The 19,783-nt window shown below is 45.8% G+C and overlaps 1 protein-coding gene across 8 annotated transcripts in view; it reads right to left on the reverse strand.

The window, feature by feature from the left end:
- dennd6b (DENN/MADD domain containing 6B) overlaps window positions 1-19,783 on the reverse strand; it is a 236,093-nt gene that overhangs the window by 65,963 nt on the left and 150,347 nt on the right. For all 8 annotated transcript variants that reach the window (XR_010967118.1, XR_010967117.1, XR_010967119.1 and 5 more), the window contains one exon: window positions 8,629-8,723. Coding sequence is in view for 5 of the 8 variants with exons in the window: in XM_068005278.1 (XP_067861379.1) it covers window positions 8,629-8,723 (95 nt within the window). In the remaining 3 variants the exon portion in view is untranslated. The remainder of the gene's footprint in view (window positions 1-8,628; window positions 8,724-19,783) is intronic.

Raw genomic sequence — 19,783 nt, forward strand, 5'->3', positions numbered from 1 at the left:
AGTATCAATTGCCGTTTGCGGAAGAGAGTTCCAAACTTCCACAACCCTTTGTGTGTAGAAATGTTTTCTAATCTTGCTCCTGAAAGGTCTGGCTCTAATTTTTAGATTGTGCCCCCTACTCCGAAAATCCCCAACCAACGGAAATAGTTTCTCGCTATCCACTCTATCTGTTACCCTTAATATCTTATAAACTTCGATCAGATCACCCCTTAATCTTCGAAACTCCAGAGAATACAACCCCAATTTGTGTAATCTCTCCTCGTAACTTAACCCTTGAAGTCCGGGTATCATTCTAGTAAACCTACGCTGCACTCCCTCCAAGGCCAATATGTCCTTCCGAAGGTGCGGTGCCCAGAACTGCTCATAGTGCTCCAGGTGAGGTCTAACTTCTGCCCCCTTGTACTCTAGTCCTCTAGATATAAAGGCCAGCATTCCATTAGCCTTCTTGATTATTTTCTGCACCTGTTCATGACACTTCAATGATCTATGTACCTGAACCCCTAAGTCCCTTTGGACATCCACTGTTTTTAACGTTTTACCATTTAGAAAGTACCCTGTTTTATCCTTTTTTCATCCAAAATGGATGACCTCACGTTTGTCTACACTGAATTCCATTTGCCACAGTTTTGCCCATTCACCTAATCTATCAATATCGCTTTGTAATTTTATGTTTTCATCTACACTGCTTACAATGCCACCAATCTTTGTATCATCGGCAAACTTAGATATGAGACTTTCTATGCCTTCATCTAAGTCGTTAATAAATAGTGAATAATTGAGGCCCCAAGACAGATCCCTGTGGGACTCCACTAGTCACATACTGCCAATGTGAGTACCTACCCATTATCCCTATTCTGTCGCCTTTCGCTCAGCCAACTTCCTAACCAAGTCCATACTTTGCCCTCGATTCCATGGGCTTCTATCTTAGCTAACAGTCTCTTATGTGGGACCTTATCAAATGCCTTCTGGAAGTCCATATAAACAACATCCACTAACATTCCCCTGTCCACTACTTTAGTCACCTCTTCAAAAAATTCAATCAGGTTTGTCAGGCACGACCTACCTTTCACAAATCCATGCTGGCTCTCTCTGATTAACTGAAAATTCTCGAGGTGTTCAGTCACCCTATCCTTAATTATAGACTCCAGCATTTTCCCCACAACAGATGTTAGGCTAACTGGTCTATAATTCCCCAGTTTCTCTCTCTCTCCTTTCTTAAAAAGCAGAATGATATGTGCAATTTTCCAATCGAGAGGGACAGTTCCTGAATCTAGAGAACTTTGAAAGATTATAGTTAGGGCATCCGCAATGTGCTCACCTACTTCCTTTAAGACCCTGGGATGGAAACCATCTGGTCCTGGGGATTTGTCACTCTTTAGTGCTATTATTTTCTTCATTACTGTTGCTTTACTTATGTTAATTTTATCGAGTCCCTGTCCCCGATTCAATATTAGTTTTCTTGGGATTTCCGGCATGCTATCCTCTTTTTCGACTGTAAATACTGACGCAAAGTAATTGTTCAACATGTCCGCCATTTCCCCATTGTCAATGACAATATCCCCACTTTCAGTTTTTAAGGGGCCAACACTGCTCCTGACCACCCTCTTTTTCCTAATGTAACTATAAAAGTTCTTCGTATTGGTTTTGATATCCCTTGCAAGTTTATTTTCATACTCTCTTTTTGTAGCCCTGACTATCTGTTTTGTGACCCTTTGTTGATCTTTGCATCTTTCCCATTCGCCAGGATCTGTGCCATTTTTTGCCTTTTTGTATGCCCTTTCCTTATGTCTTATACTGTCCCTTACCTCTTTAGTTGTCCATGGCTGTTTTTTTTGGCAAGTAGAGTGCTTGCCCCTCAGGGGTATAAACCAATTCTGTATCACGTTAAATGTTTCTTTAAACATTTCCCACTGATCATCAGTCGTTTTACCCATTAACAGGTTTGCCCATTTTACTGTGGACAATCTCTGTCTCATCCCATTGAAGTCGGCCTTGCCCAACTCTAGAATCTTAGCAGCTGATTCACTTTTTCCCCTTTCAAACACCACATTGAACTCGATCATGTTATGATCACTATTGGATAGATGTTCACGTACAGTTAAGCCGTTAACTAAATCTGGTTCATTACTCATTACTAAATCTAGTATGGCTTGCCCCCTTGTTGCCTCTAGGACATACTGCTGTAGAAAACTATCCTGGACACACTCAAGAAATTCACTATCTTTCTGACAGTTGCCAGTCTGCTTTTCCCAATCTATGTGAAGGCTAAAGTCCCCCATTAAGACCACTATGTCTTTCTTACACACTTGTCTAATCTCTGCATTTGTACAATCTAGCACTTCAGAGCTGCTGCCAGGGCTCCTATATACAACTCCCACTATAGTCTTAGATCCTTTCCTATTTCTCAATTCAACCCATAAGGTCTCTGTTGGCTGGTTACCTCTCGTTATATCCCCCTTTATCATTGAAGTGATTTCATCTCTAATCATTAAGGCTACTCCTCCCCCTCTTCCATTTTCCCTATCTCTCCTGTAGACCTTGTAACCCGGTATAATTCGTTCCCAATCCTGACCATCCTGCAGCCAAGTCTCAGTAATAGCTATCATATCATACCCTCCAATTTGAATTTGAACCTGTAGTTCATTTAATTTCTTCCTTATACTCCGTGCATTTGTATATAGAACTCTTAGTTGGGCCACACACCCGAGCCTGACCTTCAGCTTTGATGCTGCGTTAATCGCTCTACGCCTTCTAGTTTTTATTTTATCTGTCGTGTCTAAAGTACACTTTCTTTCTGCTGCTCTACACTTCTCCCTTTCACTTGTTCTTGAACAACTGTTTGTACTATTTGTATTGTAAATTTCCCCTGGGTCTTCCCCTCTCTTGCTGCTCTCAACTTTCTTCCCTTCTGACTCTCCGCTCAGGTTCCCATCCCCCTGCCACTCTAGTTTAAACCTTCCCCAACAGTACTAGCAAACACCACGCGAGGACATTGGTCCCGGTCCTGCTCGGGTGTAACCCGTCCCACTTGTACAGGTCCCACCTTCCCCAGAACCGGTCCCAATGTCCCAGGAATCTAAATCCCTCCCTCCTACACCATCCCTGCAGCCACGCATTCATCCTATCTATTCTCCTGTTCCTATACTCACTAGCACGTGGCACTGGTAGTAATCCTGAGATCACTACCTTTGAAGTCCTGCTTTTTAATTTATCTCCTAACTCCTTAAATTCACCTTGCAGGACCTCATCCCTTTTTTCACCTATGTCGTTGGTACCGATATGGACCACGACTGCTGGCTGTTCACCCTCCCCCTCCAGAATGCCCTGCAGCCGCTACTTGAGCCACATGCAAATTGGCAAAGGGATTAGATAGTTAAGTGCGTGATTGAAAGAGTGGTGTGGGAGACGGGTTTCAATTCATGGGGCACTGGCACCAGTACTGGGGAAAGAGGGAGCAGTTACGTTGGGATGGGCTCCACTTAAACTGGGCTGGGACCAGTGTCCTGGCAAATCAAATTACTAGGGCGGTAGATAGGGCTTTAAACTAATAAGGAGGAGGGGGGGGCGCGAGGGTTAGGGTAAATGTATAAGTCTAAAGAGAAAAGTCAAGGCAGAATAGTGCAATGGGTAAAAACAAGCAGAGTGCGTCAGGAAGGGACAGAAAGTTTAGCAAAGGTAACAGGGCATTAGTGACTAAGGTCATGTCAGGGAAAAGTAGTAAAAAGTTAAAATTAAAGGCGCTATATCTGAATGCGTGAAGCATTCGTAACAAGATAGATGAATTAATGGCACAAATAGAGATAAATGGGTTTGATCTAGTAGCTATTACTGAGGCATGGTTGCAGGGTGATCAAATTTGGGAACTAAATATTCCAGGGTACTTGACGTTTAGAAAATATAGACAAAATGGAAAAGAATGGGGGGGTATGCCCTGATAATAAAGGATGAGAAAAAGGCAGTAGTAAGAAAGAATCTTTGCTCAGAAAATCAGGATGTAGAATCAGTATGGGTGAAGTTAAGAAATAGCATGGGACAGAAAACACTGGTGGGAGTATATTACAGGCCCCCTAACAGTAGTTATTGTGTTGGTCAGAGTATAAATCAGGAAATTAGAGAAGCATGCAACAAGGATAATGCAATAATCGTGGGGGACTTTAATCTTCATACAGACTGCGCAAACCATATTGGCAAAAGTAGTTTGGAGGATGAGTTCATAGAATGCATTCAAAACAGTTTTCTACAACACTATGTCGAGGAACCAACTAGGGGACAGGCTATTTTAGATCTAGTATTGTGTAATGAGACAGGGTTAATTAGTAATCTTATAGTTAAGGATCCTCTGGGGCAGAGTGATCAAAATATGATAGAATTTTATACTAAGTTTGAGAGTGATATAGGTTAAGTCTGAAACTAAGGTCTTAAATTTAAACAAAGCTGATTATGTAGGTATGAGAAGTGAACTGGCTACGGTAGATTGGGAAATTGGATTAAAAGATACGACAGTAGATAAGCAATGGTGAACATTTAAAGAAATATTTAATAATTCTCAACGAATATAGATTCCCTTGAGGAATAAAACCTCCACGGGAAAAAAGTGATCAAACTGTGGCTAACTAGAGAAGTTAAAGACAGTATTAGATTAAAAGAAGATGCTTACAATGTTGCCAAAAAGAGTAGTAAGCCTGAGGATTGGGAGGGTTTTAGAAATCAGCAAAGGATGACCAAGAAATTGGTAAAGAGAGAGAAAATTGAATATAACAGTAAACTATAAAAACAGACTGTATATAAAAAGGAAGAGATTAGAAAATGTAAACGTGGGTCCCTTGGAGGCAGAGACAGGAGAAACTATAATGGGGAATAAGGAAATGGCAGAGAAGTTAAACAAATATTTTGTATCTGTCTTCACAGTAGTAGACACAAAAAGCACACCAGAAATAGTGGGGCACCAAGGGTCTAAGAAGAGTGAGAAACTTAAAGCAATTAAGATTAGTAAAGAAAAAGTACTTGAGAAACCAAATGGGACTAAAAGCTGATAAATCCCCTGGACCTGATGGCCTACATCAGAGAGTTCTAAAAGAGGAGGCTGCAGAGATAGTGGACGCATTAGTTATGATCTTCCAAAATTCCCTAGATTTTAGAACAGTCCCAGCGGATTGGAAGGTAGCAAATGTAACCCCGCTATTCAGGAAAGGAGGGAGAGAGAAAACAGAGAACTATAGGCCAGTTAGCCTGACATCAGTCGTCGGGAAAATGCTGGAATCCATTATTAAGGAAGAGGTAACAGGGAACTTAGAACATCATAATATGATTAGGCAGAGTCAGCATGGTTTCATGAAAGGGAAATTGTGTTTGACAAATTTATTAGAGTTTTTTGAGGATGTAACTAGCAGGGTAAATAAAAGGGAACCAGTTGATGTAGTATATTTGGATTTTCAAAAGGCACCCGATAAGGTGCCACATAAGAAGTTGCTACACAAGATAAGGGCTCATGGGGTTGGGGGTAGCATATTAGCATGGATAGACAATTGGTTAACGGACAGAAAACAGAGTAGGGATAAATGGGTCATTTTCATGTTGGCAGGGTGTATGTAACTAGTGGGGTACTGCAAGGATCAGTGCTTGGGCCTCAGCTATTTACAATCTATATTAATGACTTAGATGAAGGGACAGTGTGTAATGTATCCAAGTTTGCTGATGATACAAAGCTAGGTGGGTAAGTAAGCTGTGAGGAGGCACAGAGTCTGCAAAAGGATTATAAAGGTTAAGTGGGTGGGCAAGAAGGTGGCAGATGAAGTATAATGTGGGAAAATGTGAGGTTATTCACTTTAGTAGGAAGAATAGAAAAACAGAATATTTTTTTAAATGGTGAGAAACTATTAAATGTTGGTGTCCAGAGAGACTTGGTACAGAAACACAAAATGTTAGCGTGCAGGTACAGCAGGCAATTAGGAAAGCAAATGGCATGTTGGCCTTTATTGCAAGGGGGCTGGAGTACAACGGTAAGGAAGTCTTACTACAATTATACACGGCTTTAGTGGGACCTCACCTGGAGTACTGTGTACAGTTTTGGTCTCCTTACCTAAGGAAGTATATACCTGCTTAGAGGGTTTGCAATGAAAGTTCACTAGATTGATTCCTGGGGTGAGAGGGTTGTCCTATGAGGAGAGACTGAGTAGAATGAGTCTATATTCTCTAGAGTTTAGAAGAATGACAGGGATCTCATTGAAACGTATAAAATTCTTAGAGGGCTTGATAGGGTAGATGCTGAGAGGCTGTTACCTCTGGCTGGAGAGTTTAGAACTAGAGGTCATAGTCTCAAGATAAGGGGTTAATTATTTAGGGCCGAGATGAGGAAAAATGTCTTCACGCAGAGGGTTGTGAATCTTTGAAATTCTCTACCCCAGAGGGCTGTGGATGGTCAGTCATTGAACATATTCAAGACTGAGATTGATGGATATTTGGACACTAAGGGAAACAGGGATATGGGAATAGGACGGGAAAAATGGAGTTGAGGTAGAAGATCAGCCGTGATCTTATTGAATGGCGGAGCAGCCTCGAGAGGCCGAATGGCCTACTCCTGCTCCTATTTTTTAAGCTCTTATGATGTGGAGACGGTGATGGACTGGGGTTGACAATTGTAAACAATTTTACAACACCAAGTTATAGTCCAGCAATTTTATTTTAAATTCGCAAGTTTTCGGAGGCTTCCTCCTTCCTCAGGTGAATGTTGTGGAAATGTTGTGGAAATTTCCACAACATTCACCTGAGGAAGGAGGAAGCCTCCAAAAGCTTGTGAATTTAAAATAAAATTGCTGGACTATAACTTGGTGTTGTAAAATTGTTTACAATTAAGCTCTTATGTTCTACCTCCTCTATCTCCCCCTCTGTTCTCACTATCCTGCTGATTACCAATCACAATCTCCCCCTCCTGTACCTGTGCTATCCTCTGAGGTGTGACTGGATTCTGCAGAAAACTGTCCAGGTATTCCTCCCCCTTCCTTATATGTCGGAGTGTCTCTAACTTGCACTCTAGCTCAAATTCTCTGAGCCGGAGTGTCTCAAGCCAAAGACATTTACTGCAGATATGGCAATTTGGAACAGAATCGCTGTCCACGAACTCCCACATACTGCAATCCCAACACATAACCTGTTCTGCCATTTCTAGTTTTTATTTGTTTTAAATTAATGCTTTTTAATTTAATTTTTTTTATTATCCTACATCCTTATTCTAGTTCTTTATCCTAGATCCTTACTTTAATTTCCTTGGGTTCCACCGCTCCTTTCTCTCTGTACTCATTCTGATGTCACTCTTTCAAATTTCTACCTGTGGTTGAGTTGGTCTCGCTCTCACTGTGCTCTTGCTGCTTTTAATCTCAGGCTTCCGTTGCCGCCGTGCTTTATATACCCACCGCTCTCACCGTTTTTAATCTCGGGCCTCCGTTGCCGCCACGCTTTATATCCCCACTGCTCTCGCTGTGCTATCGCTGCTTTTAATTTTCCAGACCTGGAGTATTTATGGTTTTAACAACACTGGCCTGGACTTTACTCTGGTCCCTTTTTCTTACTCTTGTTTTCTCTTTTTTACTAACATTTTAATAATTTTGCCTGAATCCTCCCCCCACTTTATCGATTTAAAGTCTTATTAACCATCCTATTGGTCCTGGTTCAGGTGCAGCCCGTCTTAACGGTTCATCTCCTTCCTATCCCAGCACTGGTGCCAGTGTCCCATGAAAAGGAACCCCTCTTTCCCACACCAAACCTTCAGCCACATGTTTACTTTCTTGATCTGTTTGTCCCTATGCCAGTTTGCACGTGGATCAGGTAATAATCCTGAGATTACTACCCTAGAGGCCCTGCTTTTCAATTTAGTTCCTAACTCCTGATATTCCCTTTAGCAGGACCTCCTCCCTATTCTTTCCTATGACATTGGTTCTGAAGTGGATCACAACAACTGGACCCTCCCTCTACCTTTCCAGATTCTTTTCCAGCCATTTTGAGATCTAACTGAATGGCAGAACAGGCTCGAGGGGCTGTTCCTATTGCTCTTAAGTGCCAAATAAGATGTTTGGAAAAGAATACTCTCTGTCTTTATTTGAAAGATCTGTTTCAGTGCAGCTTTTGCATTTTAATTCTTACAGTTTTGTAAGATTTCCACCTAATTTTATTGACGGAACAGGACTGAGGGGCTGAATGGCATACTCTGGCTCATATGTTCTTACGAATTCATGAAAATAAGTTTAATCATCACATTATTTGCACATGATGCCATAACTCATCTCCCTCAAAGAAAAGTTATGCCAAACCCTCTTTCATGAACACAGCACTCTACGGGGGTGATTTTAACCCCCAAGAGCAGGGGTGTTGGGGCGGGTGGGAGTTGAAAATAGTTGTTTTTTGGGTCGCGACCACAACCCAGCTTTATTTCCGGGTTTAACGTCGGCGCATAAAAGGTACAGGCTTCCCACTGGGAATGCAAAGTCTGAAAATTTTGCGGTTGCGACTCAAAAAAAATTATTTTCAACTCCCACCCGTCCCCAACCCACCCATTCATGGGGTTTAAAATCATCCCCTACGTATTTGTGAACTGTGTCTTACAACACCAAGTTATGCTTATCATTCCTTCCTTACCTGACATTTTGACTTCTCCAATACGGATAATGTGCGGCCAGTGCTGGAACGTTTTGATGAAGAAAGGATTGGTCACTCCCAGGACAACATTAGGCCTAGTCAACAAAATCACAACACCTAAGTCAGTAATGAAAATAACCCCACTCTAGGTATAGTGCTATACGATTAATGCAGTGGGGAACACACACAGGGTAGATTATTGCATCTAGCCCTGAACACCTAGTTAAAAACATAGAAAGGATTTGGTTAGTATTAACATGTCAGGAAATCCCTTAATTAGTATTGGTGTATGTGAATGTACATAACCCCCTTTCTTCTCCCTTTCACATGCACAAACATAGTGGAGGGAGCAACCTACTCCAAGACTTCTATCTGTCGCTATTGAGTCAGCTGCTGGAAGGTGTATATTGATGATTTATTGATAGTTCTTCCTCCAATTTTCCTTCTGTCCTCCAATCACTTCCAGGAAGCATTTGTCTCCCACCTCTCTAAGATTGCACACAGCAGCCAACTATCACTTGAACTACAAAGAATGTACAGCACAGGAACAGGCCATTTGGCCAAACAGGTCCATGCCGGTGTTTGTGCTCCACCTGAGCCTCCTCCCACCCTGCTTCATCTAACCCTATCAACATAGCCTTCTATCCCTTCGGCCTCATGTGTTTATCTAACTTCCCCTTAATGATTTCAGAATTTCTAACTCCATTCCATTCCAGGTATTAATCCCTCAGAGTGAAGAAATACTTTCTGAAATCAGTTCCGAATTTATATTTTTTACCAGTTTGTATGTATGTCCTTTTGTCCTGTAGACATGGTTTAACTTGAATAATGTTCCAGATAAACTTTTCCTATTCTACTAAGTATCTTGCACACTATAAGGTCTTCTCTCATTCACTTTCTTTCAAGCATAAAAAATCAGTTTTCCTAACCTTCCTCAGAGCTCAGTCCTTTGACACTACAGATCGGCCTCTTGGGCCCTATTCTGCCCCACTTTAAGGGCTTGACTGCTTACCTTGCATCTTGATGACCAAAATTAAATGCAACACTCAGGATGTGGATTAAACAGAGTAATATGCAACTACAGTATGACAGCTTTAGACTTACACTCCACTGATTTGGCAATATAGCTCAACATTGTGTTTTGCTTTGGTGATGGCTGATTCACAATGACTCGACATTTCCACATCTCTTTCAGCCTCTCTCCTATCCAGTTCAACGTTATTCATTAAGTATGTCCCCATGTCTTCTTCCAATATCTAACACCATGGACCCACCTGTATTACATAGAAACATAGAAAATAGGAGCAAGAATAGGCCATTCGGCTCTTCAGGCCCGCTCCGCCATTCAAAATGATCATGGCTGATCGTCTAACTCAGTACCCTGTTCCCGCTTTTCCCCCATATCCCTGGATCCCTTTAGCATTAAGAAATATATCTATCTCCTTCTTGAATACATCTAATGACTTGGCCTCCACTGCCTTCTGTGGTAGAGAATGCCACAGGTTCACCACCCTCAGTGAAGAAATTTCTCCTCATGGTAGTGGTTGTTGGAGGCCAATCATCTCAGCCCCAGGACATTGCTGCAGGTGTTCCTCAGGGCAGTGTCCTAGGCCCAACCATCTTCAGCTGCTTCATCAATGACCTTCCCTCCATCACAAGGTCAGAAATGGGGATGTTCACTGATGACTGCACAGTGTTCAGTTCCATTCGCAACCCCTCAAATAATGAAGCAGTCCGAGCCCGCATGCAGCAAGACCTGGACAACATCCAGGCTTGGGCTCATAAGTGGCAAGTAACATTCGCGCCAGATAAGTGCCAGGCAATTACCATCTCCAACAAGAGAGAGTCTAACTACTTCCCCTTGACATTCAACGGCATTACCATCGCCGAATCCCCCACCATCAACATCCTGGGGGTCACCATTGACCAGAAACTTAACTGGACCAGCCATATAAATACTGTGGCTACGAGAGCAGGTCAGAGGCTGGGTATTTTGTGGCGAGTGACTCACCTCCTGACTCCCCAAAGCCTTTCCACCAACTACAAGGCACAATTCAGGAGTGTGATGGAATACTCTCCACTTGCTTGGATGAGTGCAGCTCCAACAACACTCAAGAAGCTCGACACCATCCAAGATAAAGCAGCCCGCTTGATTGGCACCCCATCCACCACCCTAAACATTCACTCCCTTCATCACCGGCGCACTGTGGCTGCAGTGTGTACCATCCACAGGATGCACTGCAGCAACTCGCCAAGGCTTCTTCGACAGCACCTCCCAAACCCGCGACCTCTACCACCTAGAAGGACAAGATGTGGAGATGCCGGTGATGGACTGGGGTTGACAATTGTAAACAATTTTACAACACCAAGTTATAGTCCAGCAATTTTATTTTAAATTCACAAGCTTTCGGAGGCTACCTCCTTCCTCAGGTGAACGATGCGGAAATGAAGTCCTCGAAATGAAGTCGCATTTATAATTCACAGAACAATGCTGGTGATAACAGACAGTTTTTTCAACTGCCCGTTGCCAAGGCAATCAGTGTGCAGACAGACAGGTGTTACCTGCCAGGTCTCAGAATATACAAATCACCAAAAAAAACAAACAAAAAAAAACAGAGATAGAGAGGTAGAAACATAGAAAAGACAGCAACTGACCCGTTATATTAAAAACAGATAACATTTGTTCGCTGGTGGGGTAACGTGTAGCGTGACATGAACCCAAGATCCCGGTTGAGGCCGTCCTCATGGGTGCGGAACTTGGCTATCAATTTCTGCTCGACGATTTTGCGTTGTCGTGTGTCTCGAAGGCCGCCTTGGAGTACGCTTACCCGAAGGTCGGTGGCTGAATGTCCTTGACTGCTGAAGTGTTCCCCGACTGGGAGGGAACCCTCCTGTTTGGCGATTGTTGCGCGGTGTCCGTTCATCCGTTGTCGCAGTGTCTGCATGGTCTCGCCAATGTACCATGCTCTGGGGCATCCTTTCCTGCAACGTATGAGGTAGACAACGTTGGCCGAGTCACAGGAGTATGAACCATGCACCTGGTGGGTGGTGTCCTCTCGTGTGATGGTGGTATCTGTGTCGATGATCTGGCATGTCTTGCAGAGGTTACCGCGGCAGGGTTGTGTGGTGTCGTGGACGCTGTTCTCTTGAAAGCTGGGTAATTTGCTGCGAACGATGGTCTGTTTGAGGTTGGGTGGCTGTTTAAAGGCGAGTAGTGGAGGTGTGGGGATGGCCATAGCGAGGTGTTCGTCGTCATTGATGACATGTTGAAGGCTGCGGAGAACATGGCGTAGTTTCTCCGCTCCGGGGAAGTACTGGACGACAAAGGGTACTCTGTTGGTTGCGTCCCGTGTTAGTCTCCTGAGGAGGTCTATGCGATTTTTTGCTGTGGCCCGTCGGAACTGTCGATCGATGAGTCGAGCGTCATATCCCGTTCTTACTAGGGCGTCTTTCAGCGTCTGTAGGTGTCCATCGCGTTCCTCCTCGTCTGAGCAGACCCTGTGTATTCGCAGGGCCTGTCCATAGGGGATGGCCTCTTTGACGTGGTTAGGGTGGAAGCTGGAAAAGTGGAGCATCGTGAGGTTGTCCGTGGGCTTGCGGTAGAGTGAGGTGCTGAGGTGCCCGTCTTTGATGGAGATTCGTGTGTCCAAGAAAGAAACTGATTCTGAGGAGTAGTCCATGGTGAGCTTGATGGTGGGATGGAACTTGTTGATGTTATCGTGTAGTCTCTTCAGTGATTCCTCGCCGTGGGTCCATAGAAAGAAAATGTCGTCGATGTATCTGGTGTATAGTGTTGGTTGGAGATCTTGTGCAGTGAAGAAGTCCTGCTCGAACTTGTGCATGAAAATGTTGGCGTATTGGGGTGCGAATTTGGTCCCCATGGCTGTTCCGTGTGTTTGGGTAAAGAACTGGTTATCGAAGGTGAAGACATTGTGATCCAGGATGAAGCGGATGAGTTGTAGGATGGCGTCCGGAGATTGGCTGTTGTTGGTGTTGAGTATTGATGCTGTCGCAGCGATGCCGTCATCGTGGGGGATACTGGTGTAGAGTGCCGAGACGTCCATCGTGGTGAGAAGTGTTCCTGGTTCAACTGGTCCGTGGGTACTGAGTTTTTGTAGGAAGTCTGTAGTGTCGCGACAGAAGCTGGGGGTTCCCTGTACGATGGGTTTCAGGATGCCCTCGATGTATCCAGAGAGGTTCTCACACAGGGTTCCGTTGCCTGATACGATAGGACGTCCAGGTGTGTTGGCTTTGTGTATCTTTGGGAGGCAGTAGAAGTCTCCCACGCGGGGATTACGTGGGATGAGAGTGCGTAGGATGCTTTGAAGGTCTGGATCGAAGGTCTTGATCAGTTTGTTGAGCTGGTGGGTGTGTTCTTTGGTCGGGTCTGCGGGTAACCGTCTGTAGTGTTCCTGGTTGTCCAGTTGTCGGTATGCTTCTTTGCAATAGTCCGTTCTGTTCTGTATGACTATGGCTCCTCCTTTGTCCGCTGGTTTGATGACGATGTTGCGGTTGTTCTTGAGAGCGTTGATGGCGTTGCGTTGTGCTCGGGTGACATTCTGGACTGTCTTCTGAGTGCGGCTGATGTATTGCAAAGAAGCATACCGACAACTGGACAACCAGGAACACTACAGACGGTTACCCGCAGACCCGACCAAAGAACACACCCACCAGCTCAACAAACTGATCAAGACCTTCGATCCAGACCTTCAAAGCATCCTACGCACTCTCATCCCACGTAATCCCCGCGTGGGAGACTTCTACTGCCTCCCAAAGATACACAAAGCCAACACACCTGGACGTCCTATCGTATCAGGCAACGGAACCCTGTGTGAGAACCTCTCTGGATACATCGAGGGCATCCTGAAACCCATCGTACAGGGAACCCCCAGCTTCTGTCGCGACACTACAGACTTCCTACAAAAACTCAGTACCCACGGACCAGTTGAACCAGGAACACTTCTCACCACGATGGACGTCTCGGCACTCTACACCAGTATCCCCCACGATGACGGCATCGCTGCGACAGCATCAATACTCAACACCAACAACAGCCAATCTCCGGACGCCATCCTACAACTCATCCGCTTCATCCTGGATCACAATGTCTTCACCTTCGATAACCAGTTCTTTACCCAAACACACGGAACAGCCATGGGGACCAAATTCGCACCCCAATACGCCAACATTTTCATGCACAAGTTCGAGCAGGACTTCTTCACTGCACAAGATCTCCAACCAACACTATACACCAGATACATCGACGACATTTTCTTTCTATGGACCCACGGCGAGGAATCACTGAAGAGACTACACGATAACATCAACAAGTTCCATCCCACCATCAAGCTCACCATGGACTACTCCTCAGAATCAGTTTCTTTCTTGGACACACGAATCTCCATCAAAGACGGGCACCTCAGCACCTCACTCTACCGCAAGCCCACGGACAACCTCACGATGCTCCACTTTTCCAGCTTCCACCCTAACCACGTCAAAGAGGCCATCCCCTATGGACAGGCCCTGCGAATACACAGGGTCTGCTCAGACGAGGAGGAACGCGATGGACACCTACAGACGCTGAAAGACGCCCTAGTAAGAACGGGATATGACGCTCGACTCATCGATTGACAGTTCCGACGGGCCACAGCAAAAAATCGCATAGACCTCCTCAGGAGACTAACACGGGACGCAACCAACAGAGTACCCTTTGTCGTCCAGTACTTCCCCGGAGCGGAGAAACTACGCCATGTTCTCCGCAGCCTTCAACATGTCATCAATGACGACGAACACCTCGCTATGGCCATCCCCACACCTCCACTACTCGCCTTTAAACAGCCACCCAACCTCAAACAGACCATCGTTCGCAGCAAATTACCCAGCTTTCAAGAGAACAGCGTCCACGACACCACACAACCCTGCCGCGGTAACCTCTGCAAGACATGCCAGATCATCGACACAGATACCACCATCACACGAGAGGACACCACCCACCAGGTGCATGGTTCATACTCCTGTGACTCGGCCAACGTTGTCTACCTCATACGTTGCAGGAAAGGATGCCCCAGAGCATGGTACATTGGCGAGACCATGCAGACACTGCGACAACGGATGAACGGACACCGCGCAACAATCGCCAAACAGGAGGGTTCCCTCCCAGTCGGGGAACACTTCAGCAGTCAAGGACATTCAGCCACCGACCTTCGGGTAAGCGTACTCCAAGGCGGCCTTCGAGACACACGACAACGCAAAATCGTCGAGCAGAAATTGATAGCCAAGTTCCGCACCCATGAGGACGGCCTCAACCGGGATCTTGGGTTCATGTCACGCTACACGTTACCCCACCAGCGAACAAATGTTATCTGTTTTTAATATAACGGGTCAGTTGCTGTCTTTTCTATGTTTCTACCTCTCTATCTCTGTTTTTTTTTGTTTGTTTTTTTTGGTGATTTGTATATTCTGAGACCTGGCAGGTAACACCTGTCTGTCTGCACACTGATTGCCTTGGCAACGGGCAGTTGAAAAAACTGTCTGTTATCACCAGCATTGTTCTGTGAATTATAAATGCGACTTCATTTCGAGGACTTCATTTCCGCATCGTTCACCTGAGGAAGGAGGTAGCCTCCGAAAGCTTGTGAATTTAAAATAAAATTGCTGGACTATAACTTGGTGTTGTAAAATTGTTTACAATTGTCAACCCCAGTCCATCACCGGCATCTCCACATCATGACTACCATCGACACCACAAACTGCCGGCTCACAGTGGAAAGGATATCCAAGAAGATCGCGCATTTAGACACAGACATCAAGTTTTTACAGAGCTGCAAGAAAGCAGACAAGATCCCGAAAGGACTCCAGATCACGAACCCACTCAGGTCCACATACAACTCGGATTACGCTGAGAGACTCTGCCGCCGTACCTCTCGCACACTCCGCAACCATCTCGTACACCAACTCTACAGCAGACGCCACAACCTTCAAACCAAGATAGAGTCCATACTCTCAACCTGTACTCAGGACACAGCAGACCAGCTACGTTATACCGCCAAACAGACGAGGCAACGGAACTACGCTGCCTACATGAAAACCAAGAGCAGGAAGCTTGAGAAACTCGGCATCACCACCAGCATCGACCAAGCTTCCCCTGGTACCATGGTTGCAACCACAGGGAAGTCTATCGTCAATTTGTCCGACCACACCCTTCAACCAGACGAAATCGAAGTTCTCAGCCGAGGGCTCAATTTCTGCCCCACTACCAAAATGGACCCCACGAGTCTCGCGGCGGACACAGAGGAATTCATCAGGAGAATGAGGCTCCGGGAATTCTACCACAAACCACAAAATTTCAGCAGCGAACCCAATGAGACAATTGACGATCCGGAACAGCAGACAGAGGTATCCGCGGTACAGCAACCGAAGAGGAAAGAGTCAAACTGGACTCCTCCAGAGGGTCACTGCCCTCAGCTGGACATGTATGCTCAAGCTGTCAGGAAATGCGTCAATGCCAGATTCATCAGCCGCACTCAGAAGACAGTCCAGAATGTCACCCGAGCACAACGCAACGCCATCAACGCTCTCAAGAACAACCGCAACATCGTCATCAAACCAGCGGACAAAGGAGGAGCCATAGTCATACAGAACAGAACGGACTATTGCAAAGAAGCATACCGACAACTGGACAACCAGGAACACTACAGACGGTTACCCGCAGACCCGACCAAAGAACACACCCACCAGCTCAACAAACTGATCAAGACCTTCGATCCAGACCTTCAAAGCATCCTACGCACTCTCATCCCACGTAATCCCCGCGTGGGAGACTTCTACTGCCTCCCAAAGATACACAAAGCCAACACACCTGGACGTCCTATCGTATCAGGCAACGGAACCCTGTGTGAGCACCTCTCTGGATACATCGAGGGCATCCTGAAACCCATCGTACAGGGAACCCCCAGCTTCTGTCGCGACACTACAGACTTCCTACAAAAACTCAGTACCCACGGACCAGTTGAACCAGGAACACTTCTCACCACGATGGACGTCTCGGCACTCTACACCAGTATCCCCCACGATGACGGCATCGCTGCGACAGCATCAATACTCAACACCAACAACAGCCAATCTCCGGACGCCATCCTACAACTCATCCGCTTCATCCTGGATCACAATGTCTTCACCTTCGATAACCAGTTCTTTACCCAAACACACGGAACAGCCATGGGGACCAAATTCGCACCCCAATACGCCAACATTTTCATGCACAAGTTCGAGCAGGACTTCTTCACTGCACAAGATCTCCAACCAACACTATACACCAGATACATCGACGACATTTTCTTTCTATGGACCCACGGCGAGGAATCACTGAAGAGACTACACGATAACATCAACAAGTTCCATCCCACCATCAAGCTCACCATGGACTACTCCTCAGAATCAGTTTCTTTCTTGGACACACGAATCTCCATCAAAGACGGGCACCTCAGCACCTCACTCTACCGCAAGCCCACGGACAACCTCACGATGCTCCACTTTTCCAGCTTCCACCCTAACCACGTCAAAGAGGCCATCCCCTATGGACAGGCCCTGCGAATACACAGGGTCTGCTCAGACGAGGAGGAACGCGATGGACACCTACAGACGCTGAAAGACGCCCTAGTAAGAACGGGATATGACGCTCGACTCATCGATCGACAGTTCCGACGGGCCACAGCAAAAAATCGCATAGACCTCCTCAGGAGACTAACACGGGACGCAACCAACAGAGTACCCTTTGTCGTCCAGTACTTCCCCGGAGCGGAGAAACTACGCCATGTTCTCCGCAGCCTTCAACATGTCATCAATGACGACGAACACCTCGCTATGGCCATCCCCACACCTCCACTACTCGCCTTTAAACAGCCACCCAACCTCAAACAGACCATCGTTCGCAGCAAATTACCCAGCTTTCAAGAGAACAGCGTCCACGACACCACACAACCCTGCCGCGGTAACCTCTGCAAGACATGCCAGATCATCGACACAGATACCACCATCACACGAGAGGACACCACCCACCAGGTGCATGGTTCATACTCCTGTGACTCGGCCAACGTTGTCTACCTCATACGTTGCAGGAAAGGATGCCCCAGAGCATGGTACATTGGCGAGACCATGCAGACACTGCGACAACGGATGAACGGACACCGCGCAACAATCGCCAAACAGGAGGGTTCCCTCCCAGTCGGGGAACACTTCAGCAGTCAAGGACATTCAGCCACCGACCTTCGGGTAAGCGTACTCCAAGGCGGCCTTCGAGACACACGACAACGCAAAATCGTCGAGCAGAAATTGATAGCCAAGTTCCGCACCCATGAGGACGGCCTCAACCGGGATCTTGGGTTCATGTCACGCTACACGTTACCCCACCAGCGAACAAATGTTATCTGTTTTTAATATAACGGGTCAGTTGCTGTCTTTTCTATGTTTCTACCTCTCTATCTCTGTTTTTTTTTGTTTGTTTTTTTTGGTGATTTGTATATTCTGAGACCTGGCAGGTAACACCTGTCTGTCTGCACACTGATTGCCTTGGCAACGGGCAGTTGAAAAAACTGTCTGTTATCACCAGCATTGTTCTGTGAATTATAAATGCGACTTCATTTCGAGGACTTCATTTCCGCATCGTTCACCTGAGGAAGGAGGTAGCCTCCGAAAGCTTGTGAATTTAAAATAAAATTGCTGGACTATAACTTGGTGTTGTAAAATTGTTTACAATAGAAGGACAAGAGCAGCAGGCACATGGGAACACCACCACCTGCACGTTCCCCTCCAAGTCACACACCATCCCGACTTGGAAATATATCACCGTTCCTTCATTGTCGCTGGGTCAGAATCCTGGAACTCCCTAACAGCACTGTGGGAGAACCGTCACCACACGGACTGCAGCGGTTCAAGAAGGCGGCTCACCACCACCTTCTCGAGGGCAATTAGGGATGGGCAATAAATGCTGGCATCTCCAGCGATGCCCACATCCCGTGAACGAATAAAAAAAAAAATCTCGGTTCTAAATGGAATACCCCATATCCTGAGACTGTGACCCATGGTTCTGGACTCCTCAGCCATCGGGAACATCCTCCCTGCATCTATTCTGTCTAGTCCTGTTAGTCATCAGCCATGGTTTTTCCCACTTGCAAATTTTGTTTATATCTTTCTGTATCTTTATGGCTGCTTCAGACTCTGTTGCCCACCTCCAGTTTATCATATGCAAATTTTACAGACGTACATTGTCTTCCTGAATCCAGAACGAGTGAGCAGTAGTTCGCTATTCTGCAGGTCTAAAATAATAATAATCTCATCTTTTCTTCGCCATTTTTCTCCCCATATCTCCTGAATCTTGTGCTGCAGTACAGATCCACAAGTGTCAGCACCTTCTAGTACCTTGCCCAAGTGCCATTGTTCATAGTGAGCCTGGACAGTGAATCTGTGCAGGCAGCATAGCCAAGCTCCATTTTAACCATGTCAGACATTCCATCATGTGCACAGGAGTCCAGCATTTGAACCCCAAACCTCACTATCACACAAAGCTTTGTCATCTCTGAAGTTCTGGTTACTAACAAATCCATCTCTGAACTTCCTCATTTCCCTCAGTATCCATACTTCCCTGCTCATTTCAACATCACCTTCCACCCCTGAACAAACTACCCCCAACTTTCTCTCCATCACTTTATCTATCTTCCACTTCCTGTCCTTTAGCTCTCCACTTGCCATACCAATGGTACTGCTGTTCACCTGAACAGGTCTCATTTTCACTTTTGTCACCCTTGACCCCAAGTTTCTTACAGTCTGCTGTTCTCTGGGATAGTCGCCACCTTCATATTCTTGCCTGAGCTGCAAGCTTGAATGCACTAGGTGCACGACTGATCTAGTACTTCATTGCAGTATCTGGTTGGATTACCTTAAGTAATATCATGTTTCCTTCTCTACAGCTAAATCCTCCTACAACTCCAAGACTATCCTGAAAGGCAAGGGCAATTCCCGACTCCTCTCAATTGCAAACTGCAACCCCCCCACCACTTCCTCCACTCTATCCTCGCCTCCAACATCAACTGTCATGAGGTCATAGATTTTTTTTTAACCTCAAAGATTAAGACGATCCACTAAGCTGCCTTATTCTCAT

Source organism: Heptranchias perlo, chromosome 24 (assembly GCF_035084215.1).
Source record: "Heptranchias perlo isolate sHepPer1 chromosome 24, sHepPer1.hap1, whole genome shotgun sequence".
NCBI lineage: Eukaryota > Metazoa > Chordata > Chondrichthyes > Hexanchiformes > Hexanchidae > Heptranchias > Heptranchias perlo.